The following is a 15,863-nucleotide window of genomic DNA, read 5'->3' on the forward strand; positions in this document are numbered from 1 at the left end:
CAACCCTTTTTTTGGTTTTTGAGACAGAGTCCAAGTTGCCCAGGCTGACTTTGAACTTGTTAACTCTTGCCTCAGCTTCCTGAGAAATTAGGATTTCATTCATGCATTACTGTGCCCAACAAAATACCCAAGTTTTGATTATGCAATTGCTAGGTCAAAATAACCTAATAGTAATAATTTTTATTATGTTTTGTTATTTTGATATTTTCACCTTGTAAATTTAAAGATCCTGCAGTGCCCCTGTGAATAGAGTAGCCTGGTTAGATTTGAATTTTCGAAAAATAACGATATCCCTTTTTCTTTTTTAGCATTAATTATTTTTATCTTTTATATAGGACAGACACTGAAAATTGTTCATTTATCATCTAAAGTTCAAATTTAACTAGGTTTCCTGTATTTTTATTTGCTAGCTCTTAGAAGCATACCCATGGATTTGCTATGCCTCCCTAGGGCATCTTGATATATAATTGAAAACCATAATATAGCCCTAGTCCATTTTTTTTATGTAAAATTGTATTTATCTTAAATTAATAAGTCATCCAGGAATTTTAAAAAATGTTTTAAATATAATTAAAGTACCCAAATATTCTGTATTGAGTTTGTGAGTAGAGATGTTTAAATTATGAAAATGGGGTTTATACTAACAAACCATGGTCCAGCCTGTGTAGGTTGAACACAGAGCCATAAACCATGGTTTCCCCAATTCACCTGCTGTCACTTGAGCAAAACCTTACTGCCAGACCAGAACTTCTTGTATCTTCTAAGGGACTTCCAGCAGTTGAAGCAAATGAAGTAAGATTTTTTTTTTTTTTTTGTAATTTTCTGTCCAATTTTGTTGTAACATAGACAAAATTATAGTCACTTATTGGGACTGGAATTCCTTTGATTTAATAACAAATAGTACTCATTATGAAGATCAAATCTAGAGGTATTCACTATGGTGCTGATCTAACCATTAAACTGTAATATTTTTCTTTCAGAAAGTTCAGTGGATATGCTGTATAGTTTTGCAAATTGCTCAGGACTGAACTTGATCTTTGGTCTAAATGCATTACTAAGAACAGCAGATTTGCAGTGGAATAGTTCTAATGCTCAGTTGCTCCTGGACTACTGTTCTTCCAAAAGTTATAACATTTCTTGGGAACTAGGCAATGGTAAGTACCCCTGGGAACGTTTCATGAGGAGATTCCCTATTGGCATTATTTTTTTCTATTTATGATATTCTTTTGAATATTAGCACATTCTCGAAGGTTTTCAACAATGCAACTTTTGTGAGCTGGGCACAATGGTGCATGTCTAAATTCCAGCTCTTTGAGAGGCTGAAGCAGGAGGATCACAAATTTGAGACCAGCCTGGGCAATTTAGTGATACCCTGTCTCAAAATAAAAAATAAAAAGTGCAAGAGCGGTAGCTCAGTGTTAATATACCGCTGTGGTCAATTTCCAGTATGAGGGTGGGCAATGCAACTTTTGAAACTATGTATGGGAGAAAACTCTTTTATCTATTCCAGAACAAACTGCTAGTTCCAGTTTATGCTATATTTGAGGTGAGGCAAACTATCAGAGCCAGCAACCTTCCCAGCTCCAGGTTCCCGTGAGATTTTCAGAGCCTGTTAAAACTATTATGCTTGGCAGGCTGTGAAGTAGGCCATTTGTTTTTACTCCCCTTTCCTTTCTCTGTTTTTCAACTTGCCAGTTTATCTCAGCAACCCTATCCCAACTTGCATTGTGTGCTCAAGCTGTCTAGAGGTTGCCAATGTAAAATATTACCTATGTCAAGCTCCTAAATGTCTCCTTCTTTGCTCTTTTGCAAGGAACTTACAAATTCTAACTCAAGTGTTTAATGATTAGCCACAATTTTTCAAAATATAGTACTTTTCTACACATTACCCAATGAAGTTGATTATAGAATGGAAAATAAAATATAACATAGTGAGCACATGCTATAGGGTAGGCATTGTGCTAAGCATTCAGTGTCTTTTCCCTGCCCAAACTTCTCCTCCTCTTCTTCTTCCTTCTTATTAAATATTGGATACAGATCATTTTCCAAACATTCATTGGTTTAATATTCTTATTATTAACTTCAAGTTGTTTAATACCCCCCTCATACCTTACTTATTTTTATGGAATATCTTATTTCTAACTGGTTTAACTTTTATTCACTTTGAATTGTAAGTTTTTGTAGTTTGGAAAATGTTACATTTATATGCTGCTTTAGTTTTTCTTTTAAAGCAAATTCTAGCTTCTAAAGCTAGAAAAAATATCTAGAGAGGTGATTAGTTTAACAATTGCTGTCTTTCAGAACCTAACAGTTTCTGGAAGAAGGCTGGTATTTACATTGATGGATTACAGTTAGGAGAAGATTTTATTGAGCTGCATAAACTTCTGGTAAACTCCACTTACAAAAATGCAAAACTCTATGGTCCTGATGTTGGTCAGCCTCGAGGAAAGACAGTTAAAATGCTGAGGAGGTAAGACCTAGAGGATGCAGAACCATTTTTCTTAAAATTAGCCAGTTGCAGTGACACACACCTGTAATCCCCATGGCTCAGGAGACTGAGGCAGGAGGATCTCAAGTGCAAAGCCAGCCTCAGCAACTTATCAAGGCCCTAAGCAACTTAAAGAGACCCTATCTCAAAATAAAACATAAAAAGGGCTGGGGATGTGGCTCAAAAGTTAAGTGTCCCTGGGTTCAATCCTTGGTACCTCCCCCACCAGATCTTCTGGGGGAGAATCCCCAATAGACCACATGTTATTACTCATGTTATTTGCTGCCTAACTACATGGTTTAGCAAAAAAGGAAATATTGGCTCAGAATACCAAGAATTCTGGGACAGTTGGCACCTATGAAAAATTGGTTGGCAGAATTAGGAAGTTTTTGTGTTTGGTTCTAACATGGTAACAAGACATTTCTAGGGAATAAAACTCCTGTGTAAATATTATACATCTATATGATGAAGTGATACCATAATAGAATTTTTGTTTTAGTTTCCTGAAGGCTGGTGGAGAAGTGATTAATTCAGTTACATGGCATCAGTGAGTATATCTTCTATTCTTAATACTAAGAAAAAAATGCTAGTTTTACTTACTGCCAGTTTTCTAAAAAAATTATCTCCACTAAACTGCTAACTAACTTTATAGTTCGGATAAGAAGCAAATAGTATCTCAAGCAGTGTACTAGAATTTTAAGATGACTAAAACAAAAATTTAATGTTATTTTAAATAATGTGGTTTCTTTAAAGATCAAGGTACACTGCCAACTAACTCATGCAATATAGAAGTAGCTAAAACCAATTGCTTGCAAAGAACAGGTAACCCAGAAGTGCCTGCACTTGTAACTACATCCTCTTAAGACAGAGGAACTGATTTCTAGTTATTTGGATAGAATGGTCTCTTCCTTGGGTCCCCTTTTCACCTTTTCATCTTGGTCCCTCCTTTGTAGCATCTCTGCCTTTTTTTTTTTTTTTCTAATAATCCCCATTATTTAGGGTAGGAAGGAGAACAAGGTTGACAACTGACTTAGAGCAGAAGGTAAAGTTTGTTATTTTTCTCTGAATATTTTCTGAATAATTTAGCTACTATTTGAATGGACGCATTGCTACCAAAGAAGATTTTCTAAACCCTGATGTGCTGGACACTTTTATATTATCCGTGCAAAAAATCTTCCAGGTAATAGTCTTTTTGAGTTTTTCATTTAAAACCAGAGTTTTTATTTTGTAGTCTAGTTAGTTCTAAATTTTATAGGTATATATATATTTACTTTTTTTTTCTAATTTTGGAGAATAAGAACAGTTTTATTCAGCACCAGCATTGGATCTTACCCATTTCTATTTATTAGAAATTTAAAATACTTCCAATAGCCTTTCAGTATAATTTACTACCATAGGCTATAATAATGGATTTATTTATATTCCTTCCATACCCTAGTATTCTGATATAAAAAAATTGTTTAAGACCTAAATGACCATGAACTATTTTGTAACTGTATAGGACAGATGGGTCTGGAAATACAAGGTTTTGGATGCTGTTAATCTTCAACACCACAGTTGGTCAGCTGTCTGCAATTACCATGGAGACTCTCCTGTTCCCATAGGTGGTTAAGGAGACCAGACCCAGCAAGAAGGTCTGGTTAGGAGAAACGAGCTCTGCGTATGGGGGTGGTGCGCCCTTGCTGTCCAACACCTTTGCAGCTGGCTTTATGTGAGTGGAACTGCACTGGCCTGAAGGATCAGATTGCAGCTGTTCTCCATCCTGTTAGTGTCAGTCAAAACCAGATCAGAGAGTTTTTGTAGCTGAAGCACCAAAATTTGTGCCAGATGTTGCAAGAAAATCACTTGTTAAAGCTTGTTGGACCTCTTTAACAAATGTTCCTAATTAATCATCAAAGGGATGAATTGTTTTAGACATTGTATTCCTTAATTGCGGCCTATAAATATGTCAAAAGAGTCCTTCCTGTAAAGAAGCTCACTGTAAAAGAATGCATTAGGAGCACTGAGAAGCTTGCTTGGAATATCTAGCTGTATTATAAATTCCCAAGAAGTTTAGAGTCTAAAGTATGAGGTCACGGCAGAGAGCTGCCAATGAAGTTAAAGATTTACTGAATCACCTCATTATCCAACACCAGTAACGGGCCTGCTTTAAACCATGGTGTATTTACATTCAGTATATAACTTCCTGAGTACTCTTATCTATAGTTCTGGGTTCTCAAGTTGAGATTTTTCCCCTTTCCTCTCCTGTCCTTGCTCTTTCCCCACCACCATCTTCATGGTTACGAACTTATGATAGAACATAAGGATAGAGAAAAGAATGAAGACATCGATTTTACCACTAATGAAAGACTGGAGTGCAGATGGTGGGGCTACAGAGGGGGGATGACAGGAGATGTCCTTAGCACTTTAATTGTGATTCTACTTATTCCCCATCTTTATCTCTCCTGGCTACAGCCTTTTCTTCAAGCCTCACACAGTGTGTGTATAGGGGTCAGCCACAGGATGAGGAATTTTCTCTTGGGGTGGGAATTTCTCTACTCTGCTTTGTAGATGTTGCCTTGTCCTGAAAGGGACTCCTGGCAAGTTAGTGGCCTTCAAGGACATGTCATCTTGCTGGTGTGGGAAGAGGTGAAGGGAAGATGTGCCACTGCACATAGTGCATTTCACTGGAGGGGCTTCTTTATAATTAATGCCACTCTTCTAGTTTCCTGTTAATTCTTCCCAAATAGACAAATAAATCAAGATCATGTGTAATTAGAATTGAGTGATTTTTGTTTTCAGACCTGAACAAAGCTGGATGTTTCTCTGTCCCAGGTGGCTGGATAAACTGGGCCTATCAGCCCAAATGGGCATAGAAGTGGTGATGAGGCAGGTGCTCTTTGGAGCTGGAGACTACCACTTAGTGGATGAAAACTTCGAACCTTTGCCTGTAAGTGACCATTTTTTTCCCTATTTTTATGAGAAGATGAAAGTATGCTCAGAGCCCCTCTTAATTTATTGACAATACTAACCTCTTACTTTTATAGACAGTCCTCACTATATTTAAATCATAGGATGATGAGTTGGAAGGAAGCTTAAAGATCATCTGGTCTCACACATCTTGTCACATTGTGACGAGAAGAAATCAAGAGCCAGGATTCACTTTTTTTAATGCAGGCCATGTGGAGCACAGAGTCATAGAGTAGATATACTTTTTTTTTCCCCTTCAGTACTGGGGATTGACCCAGGGGTGCCCCACCACTGAGCCACAGCCCCAGACATTTTTTATTTTTTAGTTTGAGATAGGGTCTCACTAAGTTGCTTAGGGCCTCACCAAGTTGCAGAGGCTGGCCTTGAACTTGTGATCCTCCTGCCTCAGCCTCCCAACTTGCTGGGATGACAGGTGTGCACCACCACACCTGGCCATGAATATGCTTTTTTTTGTTTGTTTTGTTTTGGAAGGCTGGGGGTATAGATCAGTGGTAGAGTTCTTGCCATGCATCTAAAAGACCTCCGGGTTCAATCCCTAGCAATGTCCCCACCAAAAAAAAAAAAAAGTTTGTGAAGCAAATCAAAGTTAAAGTTTCTACAGTGTCCAAAGCTTCACAAAACTTTTATGTCATGAAATCATAATATATTTAGCCTTAAAATGAGCTAGTTCCCTGTATTTGTTTTAAAAAACTTACCCTAAGAATTGAATACTTGTTAATTAGCTTTAAGATATTTATGAATGAAGTCTCATTTCCATCCAATCTCCAACTGTATCTGTTGCCAAGTAGGAAATGTAGCTTTTTTATCCAAATGCCACCTTTAAGATATATACACAAACACACATATATGTATATATACATATATTATCCTAACTTATATGTACATCTTTATCATCCTAATTTGTATATATATGTATGCATCTCTCTTATCCTAATTTTTGTATATACATCTTATACATCTCTATTATCCTAATTTATATATACATATGTATATGAAATATTTATATACATATAAATATACATACTTTATATACATATATGCATATATACATAAATATACATATAAATACATATTTTATATACATATGTATATATAAATTAGGATAATAGATATGTAGCCCTGAGACATATGACTTTGATTTCTATCATCTAAAGGAGATTAGAGGATATCTGTTTTCTAAGAATAAGTCTTAAGGGAATTATTCGAATACTTCTATTTATCAGTGTTTCACATTTTCCTTACTGTCTAAAATATTACTAATAGTTTATTATTGAAATCAGAATCCAAACAAGGTCTGCCTAATGCATTTGGTTGATATGTCTGTTCAACTTTAAGTTCTCTTTCCTCTCTTTTGTCCTTGTCATTTATCAATTAAAGAAACTAGGTGGGGTTGATAGTGTTTCCCACATTCTGGATTTTACTAAATGTATTCCTGTTGTATCATTTAGCATGTTCCTCTGCCCCCGTTTCCTGTATACTGGGAGCTATACCTAGAAACTTGAGCTTATTCAAGCTCTGGTTTGAGGAAGCAAGATTTCCTCACAGATGATGCCCTTCCATCTGGAAGCACTTAATGCCTGTCTGTTTCTTCTTTTGCTCTTGATAGCTAATGATGATTGTTGCCTAATCCATTACTTTATTAGGAGGGCTATGAGATTTTAAATTGCTCTTGTCTTAGAAGTTTTATTTCAAAAATTTGTCTTTGTGTATGTGTGTATTTATGAATGTGTATGACTTAAATTTCTGGTTTAGGCTGAGTGTGGTGGTACACACCTATAATCCCAGCAACTCAGGAGGCTGAAGCAGGAGGACTACAAGTTTGAGGCCAGTCTTGGCAACTTAACAAGACCCTGTTTAAAAAAAAAAAGAAAGAAAAATTAAAAGAACTGGGGACATGCTGAATGGTAAAGCAATCCTGAATTCAATCCCCAGTACATACCAGTATAACCCCCAAAAAAGTTCTGGTTTGAGCTTTACCTTGAATTTTTGGATGAAAGACAATCAGGAATAAACTTTCTGAGCAATTGATCTCATTCTTGAAATATGTCTTCTAGTGGCTATGAGTCTCTGACTTATGGAAGTCCTCTAGAGATACAAAGCTGTAAATAAGATATTTCCCTCAGATTCAAGGTGATCGTATAGAAGAAGGAAGGGAGGAACACATGAGAAAGGAGGAAAGAGAAGAATCCTATTTACATAGATGCAGACTAACAGTTACACTCTTTTTAGGATAGCAATTTGCTTGCCACTAGTTTTATTAATAAAATAAGTAAAGATCTATTTTTGTCCCTGCCCTCCCCAACCACCACAACTAGGATTATTGGCTATCTCTTCTCTTCAAGAAATTGGTGGGCACCAGTGTGTTCATGGCAAGTGTGAAAGGCCCAGACAGAAGCAAAGTTCGAGTGTACCTTCATTGCACAAACACCAACCAGTAAGTGTAAAGCACGCTCTTAGCCAGTCTACAGGTTTAATTCATAAGCACATAGCTTCCTATGATACCACCCTGTGGCCATCTGTCTGCACAATGGGTCTAAGCTGTGTCATTGGTCCTTTTCATTCTTTGTCTTTTTTTATTCATAGTGCTATGATATTAAAATCTAACTTCAAAAAATTGCTGAAGTATAGGCATTTACTGGCAGTAAAAATTTATATAATGATTGTCATAATCTCTAATGGAAATTACTGAATTTTAATACATAAGGATCATACAAATATAAGAAAAGATAAATACTTTTGTATAAACAACTAATTCATTGAAGGACTATGAGTCAATACTTATCTCCTTGGATCATACCTGAGAAACAGTAAGGAAGAAGAAGAAAAAGAATCAAAAGGAAGGGAACAATAAAAATAATAATCTTAATTTCAAAAGTTGCAGCAATCGTTTCTGGAGTTGAGAGGCCCCAGAGACTTATAGACCTGCACTCTGGCTTTAGGTAGCAAACAATATTCCTAAATCCCAGGGATTTTCTCTTCTTACCTTCAATCTATCACCCTGATAGAAAGATACTTTAATACTAATTCTAGCCAAAACAAAGTCACCTACCATTTCCCATTTTCTGTGACTAGAAATTCCACAGAAGGTGAGGGCCCCACTAGGAAGTAGTAATAGGAGAATGGTTTGAATGAACAAATTCTGAAATGCATCCATCATTTATTTTTCTTGTTTCATTCTTTTTATAGAGCTAGGAAGAAATGCTATGTATATGGTTTGCAATCTGAATTCACATGAACTCACAAAATCTACTTTTTTTTTACCACTTAAAGTTGTTATATTTAAAAATGGATGGTCTCCCTGGCTTTCTAGCAACTTAGTCTAGCAAAGCAGCAAAGATTTTAGAGGTCTGGTTCCAAAAATGGTAGTATGAAGAGCAGTGTTTTTTTCTGTTTTTGTTTTGTGCTGGGGACCAAACCCAGCCTCAGGCATCTACTCCCCAAGCTCCCAAGAGTAATATTTTAAATTATGTTTTCAGAATAGGACCACCTGAATGGTCTAATATTATCATAAAAAGAAGATACTAATAGGTCCCATCATCATTATGGATGCTAATACTTAGTATTCATGATTATATTTGTAATCAAGTTCTTAATTGCTTAAATTAGTAAGTATTTTTATTGAATTAACCTATTTGCTTTTTAGCCCAAGGTATAAAGAAGGAGATTTAACTCTGTATGCCTTAAACCTCTATAACGTTACCAAGCGCTTGCAGTTACCATATAACTTATTTAATAAACAAGTGGATAAGTACCTTGTAAAACCTTCAGGACCTGATGGATTACTTTCCAAGTGAGTGATTTTTCCTTGTTCATTTCATACTTTTAATGAATTTATTGGTGTTTATCAGAGAGCTTTGAGAGGAAACAAAAAATAAAAAGCCAACCATTTCAAGTTCTAACTGTTCTTAATATTCAGGGATATTTATGAATACAAGTGTAACTTACTCAGAGAGTCCAAAGTGAAAGCCAGCAGGTATCTTAGAGGATGGTTTGTATTTAAGAATAACTTGATATGATCATGATCAACTCAGTGCACCTAGATTATTTGCTCTGAAAAAACATAATTCTTGGTAACACAGTCACTAAAGCAAAACATACCTATATATAATTATTATTAAGTGTGTATGGGTTGGTACAAAATACCATACATGCCATGTGAACTGGGTGTGATTCTCTGATAGCATTAATTTTTTATTGGTTAGAGTAAGAAAAAATGACTAGAAATGTTTTATTAGTTGGATTATTTGAAGTTGGTTCTAATACATTTTGGTTTTAAAAACCAGTCACTGAATACATCTTATAAAAGCACACATTCAATAAAGTATCAAAGAATAACTGAGTCTTACAGAGCTAGGTATACAAGCATTTTAAGATTCTGTCCAGGGCTGGGGAGATAACTCAGCTGGTAGAGTGCTTGCTTTGCAAACACAAGGCCCTGAGTTCGATCCCCAGTTCCACAAGATTCTGTCCATCATGTGTTGGAAGACTCTCTTTTTGTAGTGACTCTTCTCATAGTGGAGAACAAAAAAATGAAGAATTTGTAATCTTACCATCATCTCCCATCTTCACAAATGCTATGCATGATGTTTTCAGTGACTATTGGCAATGGAATGTGAGAAAGTACAGTAAACATGTTTTCTCCAAAGTCCTATCCCTCACAATCAAGCATTATTCACATTGAGTACCATGCATTCCATTATTTTCTCCAGTGCTTTTTTTAAAATATTTTTTTTAATTGTAGATGGACACAATGCCTTTATTTTATTTATTTTTTTATGTGGTGCTGAGGATCGAACCCAGTGCCTCACGGGTGCTAGGTGGGCACATTACAACTGAGCCACAACCCCAGCCCCCCCCCCCAGTGCTTTTTAAAAAACCATAATTATATAACCTCCCATGGGAAAAGGAAGAGATCTACAAGATCCACAGGTTTTCCAAAGACCCTTTTTGTGTGTGTGTGTGTGTGTGTGTTAGTTACTGGGAATTGAAGCCCTACCACTGAGCAATATCCCAAGCCCTTTTTATTTTTTATGTTGAGCTAAGGCTGGCCTTCAACTTCCATCCTCCTGCCTCGGCTTCCTGAGTTCATTGGATTATAGGTGATTACTATTGTGTCCAGCATCCAAGTCCCTTTCTACATGGTCTGTAGATATATTTAAGGTGTTGCATGTTTTATAAAATACCACGGTTACTTAACCATTTTCCTACTGTTCAAACCATTTTTTTACCCCAATATAAATAGTGTGTCTTTGGATAACAGATATTTTTCTCTCTTTACACTCTGACACTTTCAAAATCAGTCCTTTTTAGCATATTCATGTCTGATGCTGATAAGGAGAAAGCTTTCTGAAGTAACTAATAGTTGTAGAGTTGGAAGTGTCTTAAGAGACCCATCCAAGGCTATTCAGTTCAGTTTGGTTCTTCCTGTGAGTTCAGTTGGAACCCACAAGTTCCCAAAGGTAGTTCTGTGTCTCGGCTTTGCTCTTAGTTCTATACTCTAGAGCAGAGGTTGGAAACTCTACCTCATGCCTGTAGAGGATGCTCACAGATGCAACCATTTTCTGGTAGGGGAGGTTGGCATGTACTCTCTTATTCTTTGTTTTTAATTTATTGCCAACATTTACAAATTGACAATTACTAAAATATATAAATTTCTAGCTTGTGCATGTGTGTGCGTGCCTGGGCTTGTGAATGCTGGGGATAGAACCCAGAGCCTTGTGCATGCTAAGCATGTACTCTATCCTGAGCTACATCCCCAGACCCTCTAGCTTTTCTTTAAAATGGATACTCTAGCAACTCTGGATTTGTTTTCTCCCTTAGCTGGATTTGGAGTTGTATATTTTAGGTGGGTCATTTGGCTTTTTAGTTCTGTACTGTCCCTTCCTGACTCTGTTGCCCTATGCCTGTCTTGAATATATACCCCCCTTGGCCCTGTGTTCATTTGAGTTTTTCAGCCCTAATCTGGAGGGATGCCAAATACCTTGTGTTCCCTAGGTTAACGCTCACACGTTTGAAGGATGATTGGATTGTCTTCTCTCCAAGCTAAATGTACCCAATTTCTTCAGTGATTTTTCTTTTTTTGTTGTATTTAGTACTCTGTTGCATTCTGATCACATTTCATACTTTTTAATTGGAATATTGGTGAAATTATGAAAAATGTTTTATTTTCCTCACTTTTATTTAATGAATACATATTACTTCCACTTTTCTCTATTTATATTTTACAAGAAGTATCCCAGAGCTGGGCATGGTGGTACATTTCTGTCATTCATTTTATTTGGGAGACTGAAGCAGGAGGATCACAAATTTGAGGCCAGCCTGGGCAATTTTGCAAGATCCTTTCTCAAAATAAAAATTTTAAAAGGAGTAGTAGAGATCCTGGGTTTGATCATGGGTACCACAAAAAGAAAAAAAAAGTATCCCAGATAAGCTTGATGAGTATGCAGTACACTTGCTCATATGAATGAACTCAGAAAGCTAAACAATAACCACCCTAAAAATTAAATTTTTAACTGAACAAACTTTGTATCGTTTCTAGAGAGGGTCCTGCCTTATTTAATTAATATTTGAGTGTATTTTTGATATAAAAGTAGTATTTTATGTTTATTTCACAAATTTTCCCCAGTATCCCCAATTCTGCCAAATCTGTTGCTTGCTCATTCCTTACTTTACTTCTTCTGAAACGTAACAACTATGTCTTCTAGAACCATAATTATCCTCATGTTACCATCTTCAAAATATGAACAGGCTGCTACACTCAAATAAATTTCTACTCTCGTTGCACAGCCTGATGAGGATATAATCAGCATACTTTAGGCTTACATTCAGTATACTTACAGCATCTTTTAGACATATGTTTAGTTAATTAAACAGTATAACTTGATGGTATAGTATCTTGCCATGTTCCTCAGCTTAGCCACAGCAATATTAATTCACAATGACTAGGTTAACATTTAAGCCAAGGTAGTAAACTACCTTCACCAAAAGTATTTCTGGGACATTTGTGGACTCTTGCCAGGACCTTGATTTCATGCAGAACAGACTCTTAACTTCTATTGTTTAGAGATATTTTTATGACCTATTTTTGTCTGTGGTTTCCTGGTGATGGTAATGACATTTCCTCTCCTACCCCATCTAAAAATTGTTATGATATAGGTGTTAAAACAAGAACTGACACCTGTGAACTGAGTCCAGCTATAATGCAGGGTTGCTAGCCTTGGGCACAATCATGAGTAAGTTACTGAAATGTCTTAAGTTACTGAATCCAGAGCTAAGCATCTAACCAGTTTAAATAGAGACCAGTTTTTCTTCTCATTAATCCTTAGTAAGGTTAGGGAGTAAGTTGTTGTTGTTGTTGTGGTGGTGGTGGTGGTGGTGGTGGTGGTGGTGTTGGGGATTGAACCCAGGGCCTTGTAGAAATTTTTAATAATTAAAAATATATAGTAATACTACTTGAAAACAGCAAAATATCTAACAGAGGATTAAGTAAATAAACTAATGTAGTAATACCATGGAATCCTGTGTATCCAATAAAATGAATGAATGAATTTTAAATTTTTCAACAAATATTAGAATATATGAAGGGAAAAAGAATCAAGTTTTAAGAAAATATGATAGTATATCCATTTTTGTTTATGTAAAATATGTGAGTATATACAAACAGAAATATGGAATAAATATACCTCAAAACATTAAAAATAGTTACAATTTAGCAAATTTTGTTATATTTATCTGAATAATGATCATGTATAATTTATGGTGCACATTGTATGTAAGGCACGGTTATAAATGTTCTATGTACATTACATATTTATTATGTCATAAATGTAACTCTGACATTAGTCTTCCAAGTTTTCAATAATCAATAGTGCTCACTTGGGCTGGGATGTAGCTCAGTGATAGAGTGCTTGCCTAGCATGAGAAAGGCCCTGGGTTCAATCCCCAGCACTGCAAAAATAAAATACTGCTGACTTTTTTCATAGTAAAAAAGCATTTGAGAAAAATATAAATATATAAGCATAATTTAGAATTATGGAAGTAATTATCAGAACTAAAATACACTAAAACTCTTGTTCATAAATACTTGTTTAGCCAGTGCCATGGTACACTCCTGTAATCCCAGTGGCCCGGGAGGCTAAGGTGGGAGGATCTCAAGTTCAAAACCAGTCTTAGCAATTTAGCAAGGCTCTAAGCAAGTTAGTGAGACCCTGTCTCAAAATAAAAAGTTGCTGGGGATGCTGCTCAGTGGTAAAGTGCCCCTGGGTTCAATCCCTGTTCCAAAAAAAAAAAAAGGTACTTATCTATTGGATTTGTTGCTTAACATGCATTAATTTTATTTAAATAATAATAAATACATATAAGAAACTACACTTGGTCTTAATTTTTTCTTTTTATTTTTCTCAGTTTTAAATTTTAATTCCAACAGTAAAATACACAGAAAACATAAATTTTACTGTGGGCTAGCCAAACAAAATTGATTTTGTTCCACTTTAGCAGAATACACCCTACCCGAATACCTAACATAAAAAAATGAATGTATCCTTCCTGGGGAGAGAAGAAATTAGACAGTTTATGGATAGTTAGAAGGAGGAAATTTCATTGACTATCATTTTTTATGTTAAATTCCTGAAATTTATGTTCTATTCCACATATCTGTCTTATATAAAAATATTTTCAATTATTTTCCATCAGATACAATTGCCACAACTCCAGAAATGAAGTCATATTTTTTCTTTTTATCCCTCCATCATATTGCCTAGTATAGTTGTATGGGTTTCATTTTCTAGAAAAGGGACAGATGGCATTTCAGGCTTTGTAGGTCATATGGTCTTTGTTCCAACTACTTTTCTCTACCACTGTGATTAAATGATCATTTAGGTCAAACACCTCACTGACATAGTGTTGGAACATAGGCTGCCACACACACACAAAAAATTGGTCTGAAAAAGATGGCACAGTTTTTGTTGGGGGGTCACAGGGCTCATACAGCTTGGGTAACTCAGGTGTATCTTTCCTCTTTGCAGAACGGTTGAACTCAATGGTCAAACTCTGAAGATGTTGGATGAGCAAACACTGCCAGCTTTGACAGAAAAACCTCTCCGCCCAGGAAGTTCCCTAGGCTTGCCACCTTTCTCTTATGGGTTTTTTGTGATAAGAAATGCTAAAGTGGCTGCTTGTTTATGAAAAGGAAAAGCAGATACTAGCCCTGCAAGTAAATATTTCAATTATAATTGATAATGGCTGGGGGTGTAGCTCAGTAGTAGTGTGCTTGCTGAGCATGCACAAACCCCGGTGTCACCGACCAAAACAACCAACAAAAAATTAAGCGTATTGATGAGTAAAGCAAAACTCAAGTTGCAGCAAGGCAAGAAGATTCATTACAAATCACTAGTGGGAGCTCCAGAGACACTGGGACACTATGCTAGTTTAGCATAGTATTTTGATCTAAGTAGAGCACCGCTAATAATAATAACTAATAATACCATGTGCCAAACACTATGCTTAGCACACTGCATGTACTATTTTTAAGGTTTTTTTTTTTTTTTTTTTTTTTTTGGGGGGGGGTGCTGGGGGTTGAACCCAGGGCCTTCCAGGGCCTTGTGCTTACAAGGCAAGCACTCTACCGACTGAGCTATATCCCCAGCCCCCAAGGTTATTTTTAAAATGTATATGAATGCTCCCAATATGGCCAGGAGACAAATAAGTGAAGTACGACTATTTTAAGAAAGTGGTCACTTGTTTTTATTTTTAAAGACTGTTAAAAGATTGTCACATTCTTTCCTTCATGTACCATCTCTGTGGGCTCCCATGGGGAAGAGTTTACTGCCACAATCTTGCAATCATCTGTAAGATAGAAACTACCTATTTGCACCTTTACAAGAGCTAGATTCAGCTGCTATTCTTCTCTTCTCTTTGCCTTTGTCAGCAATTGTTTGTGAGAGGACAGATGGTTAGATGTGAGAGTGTCAAAAAGTGATGAATGACAATTCAGAGGTAAGGGATTATGTAAACTTCCAATGGAGTTTTAAAATGACTGTAAATGAGATTGATTTTCCAAGAGGAAAAATTTTAGATAACATCTAATACATTCTATAACCATCTGTTGATGTTTATTTTTTTTCTCAGCTGTTAGTTTTTGTTTGATTGGGAAGCTTTGGGCTGCAAATAACAGAAAACCCTGATTCAAATAGCTTAGATAATAAGGAAATTGATAATCCCACACAACACCAAGTTGAAGTAGGGAAAGTCTGGCAGCTGATTATGTCTCTAGGAATCCAAGTCTTTTCTCTCTCTCTGTTGTGCCATCTTTAGTGTTGGGTTCTTGGCTGATAGTGCAATGACTATAGCTAGTCCATGGACCCATTCAGAGGGAAAAGAAAAGCAGCTTTTTATGTTTCTCCTTCAA

General features: G+C 36.1%; 1 protein-coding gene across 2 annotated transcripts in view; it reads left to right on the plus strand.

Annotated features, from left to right (window-relative positions):
* Window positions 1–15,009, plus strand: part of Hpse (heparanase) — a 30,970-nt gene extending 15,961 nt beyond the window's left edge. The window contains exons 4-12 of one of the 2 annotated variants that reach the window (XM_047567526.1): window positions 981–1,154; window positions 2,302–2,470; window positions 2,988–3,035; window positions 3,575–3,668; window positions 4,093–4,199; window positions 5,303–5,417; window positions 7,774–7,892; window positions 9,102–9,248; window positions 14,482–15,009. In XM_047567526.1, the coding sequence (XP_047423482.1) occupies window positions 981–1,154; window positions 2,302–2,470; window positions 2,988–3,035; window positions 3,575–3,668; window positions 4,093–4,199; window positions 5,303–5,417; window positions 7,774–7,892; window positions 9,102–9,248; window positions 14,482–14,641 (1,133 nt within the window). In that variant the 3' untranslated portion in view covers window positions 14,642–15,009. The remainder of the gene's footprint in view (window positions 1–980; window positions 1,155–2,301; window positions 2,471–2,987; window positions 3,036–3,574; window positions 3,669–4,092; window positions 4,200–5,302; window positions 5,418–7,773; window positions 7,893–9,101; window positions 9,249–14,481) is intronic. The other variant, XM_047567527.1, reaches the window with a different exon arrangement.
* Window positions 15,010–15,863: the final 854 nt, after the last annotated feature.

This window comes from Sciurus carolinensis, chromosome 10, assembly GCF_902686445.1.
Source record: "Sciurus carolinensis chromosome 10, mSciCar1.2, whole genome shotgun sequence".
In the NCBI taxonomy this organism is placed as follows: Eukaryota; Metazoa; Chordata; class Mammalia; order Rodentia; family Sciuridae; genus Sciurus; species Sciurus carolinensis.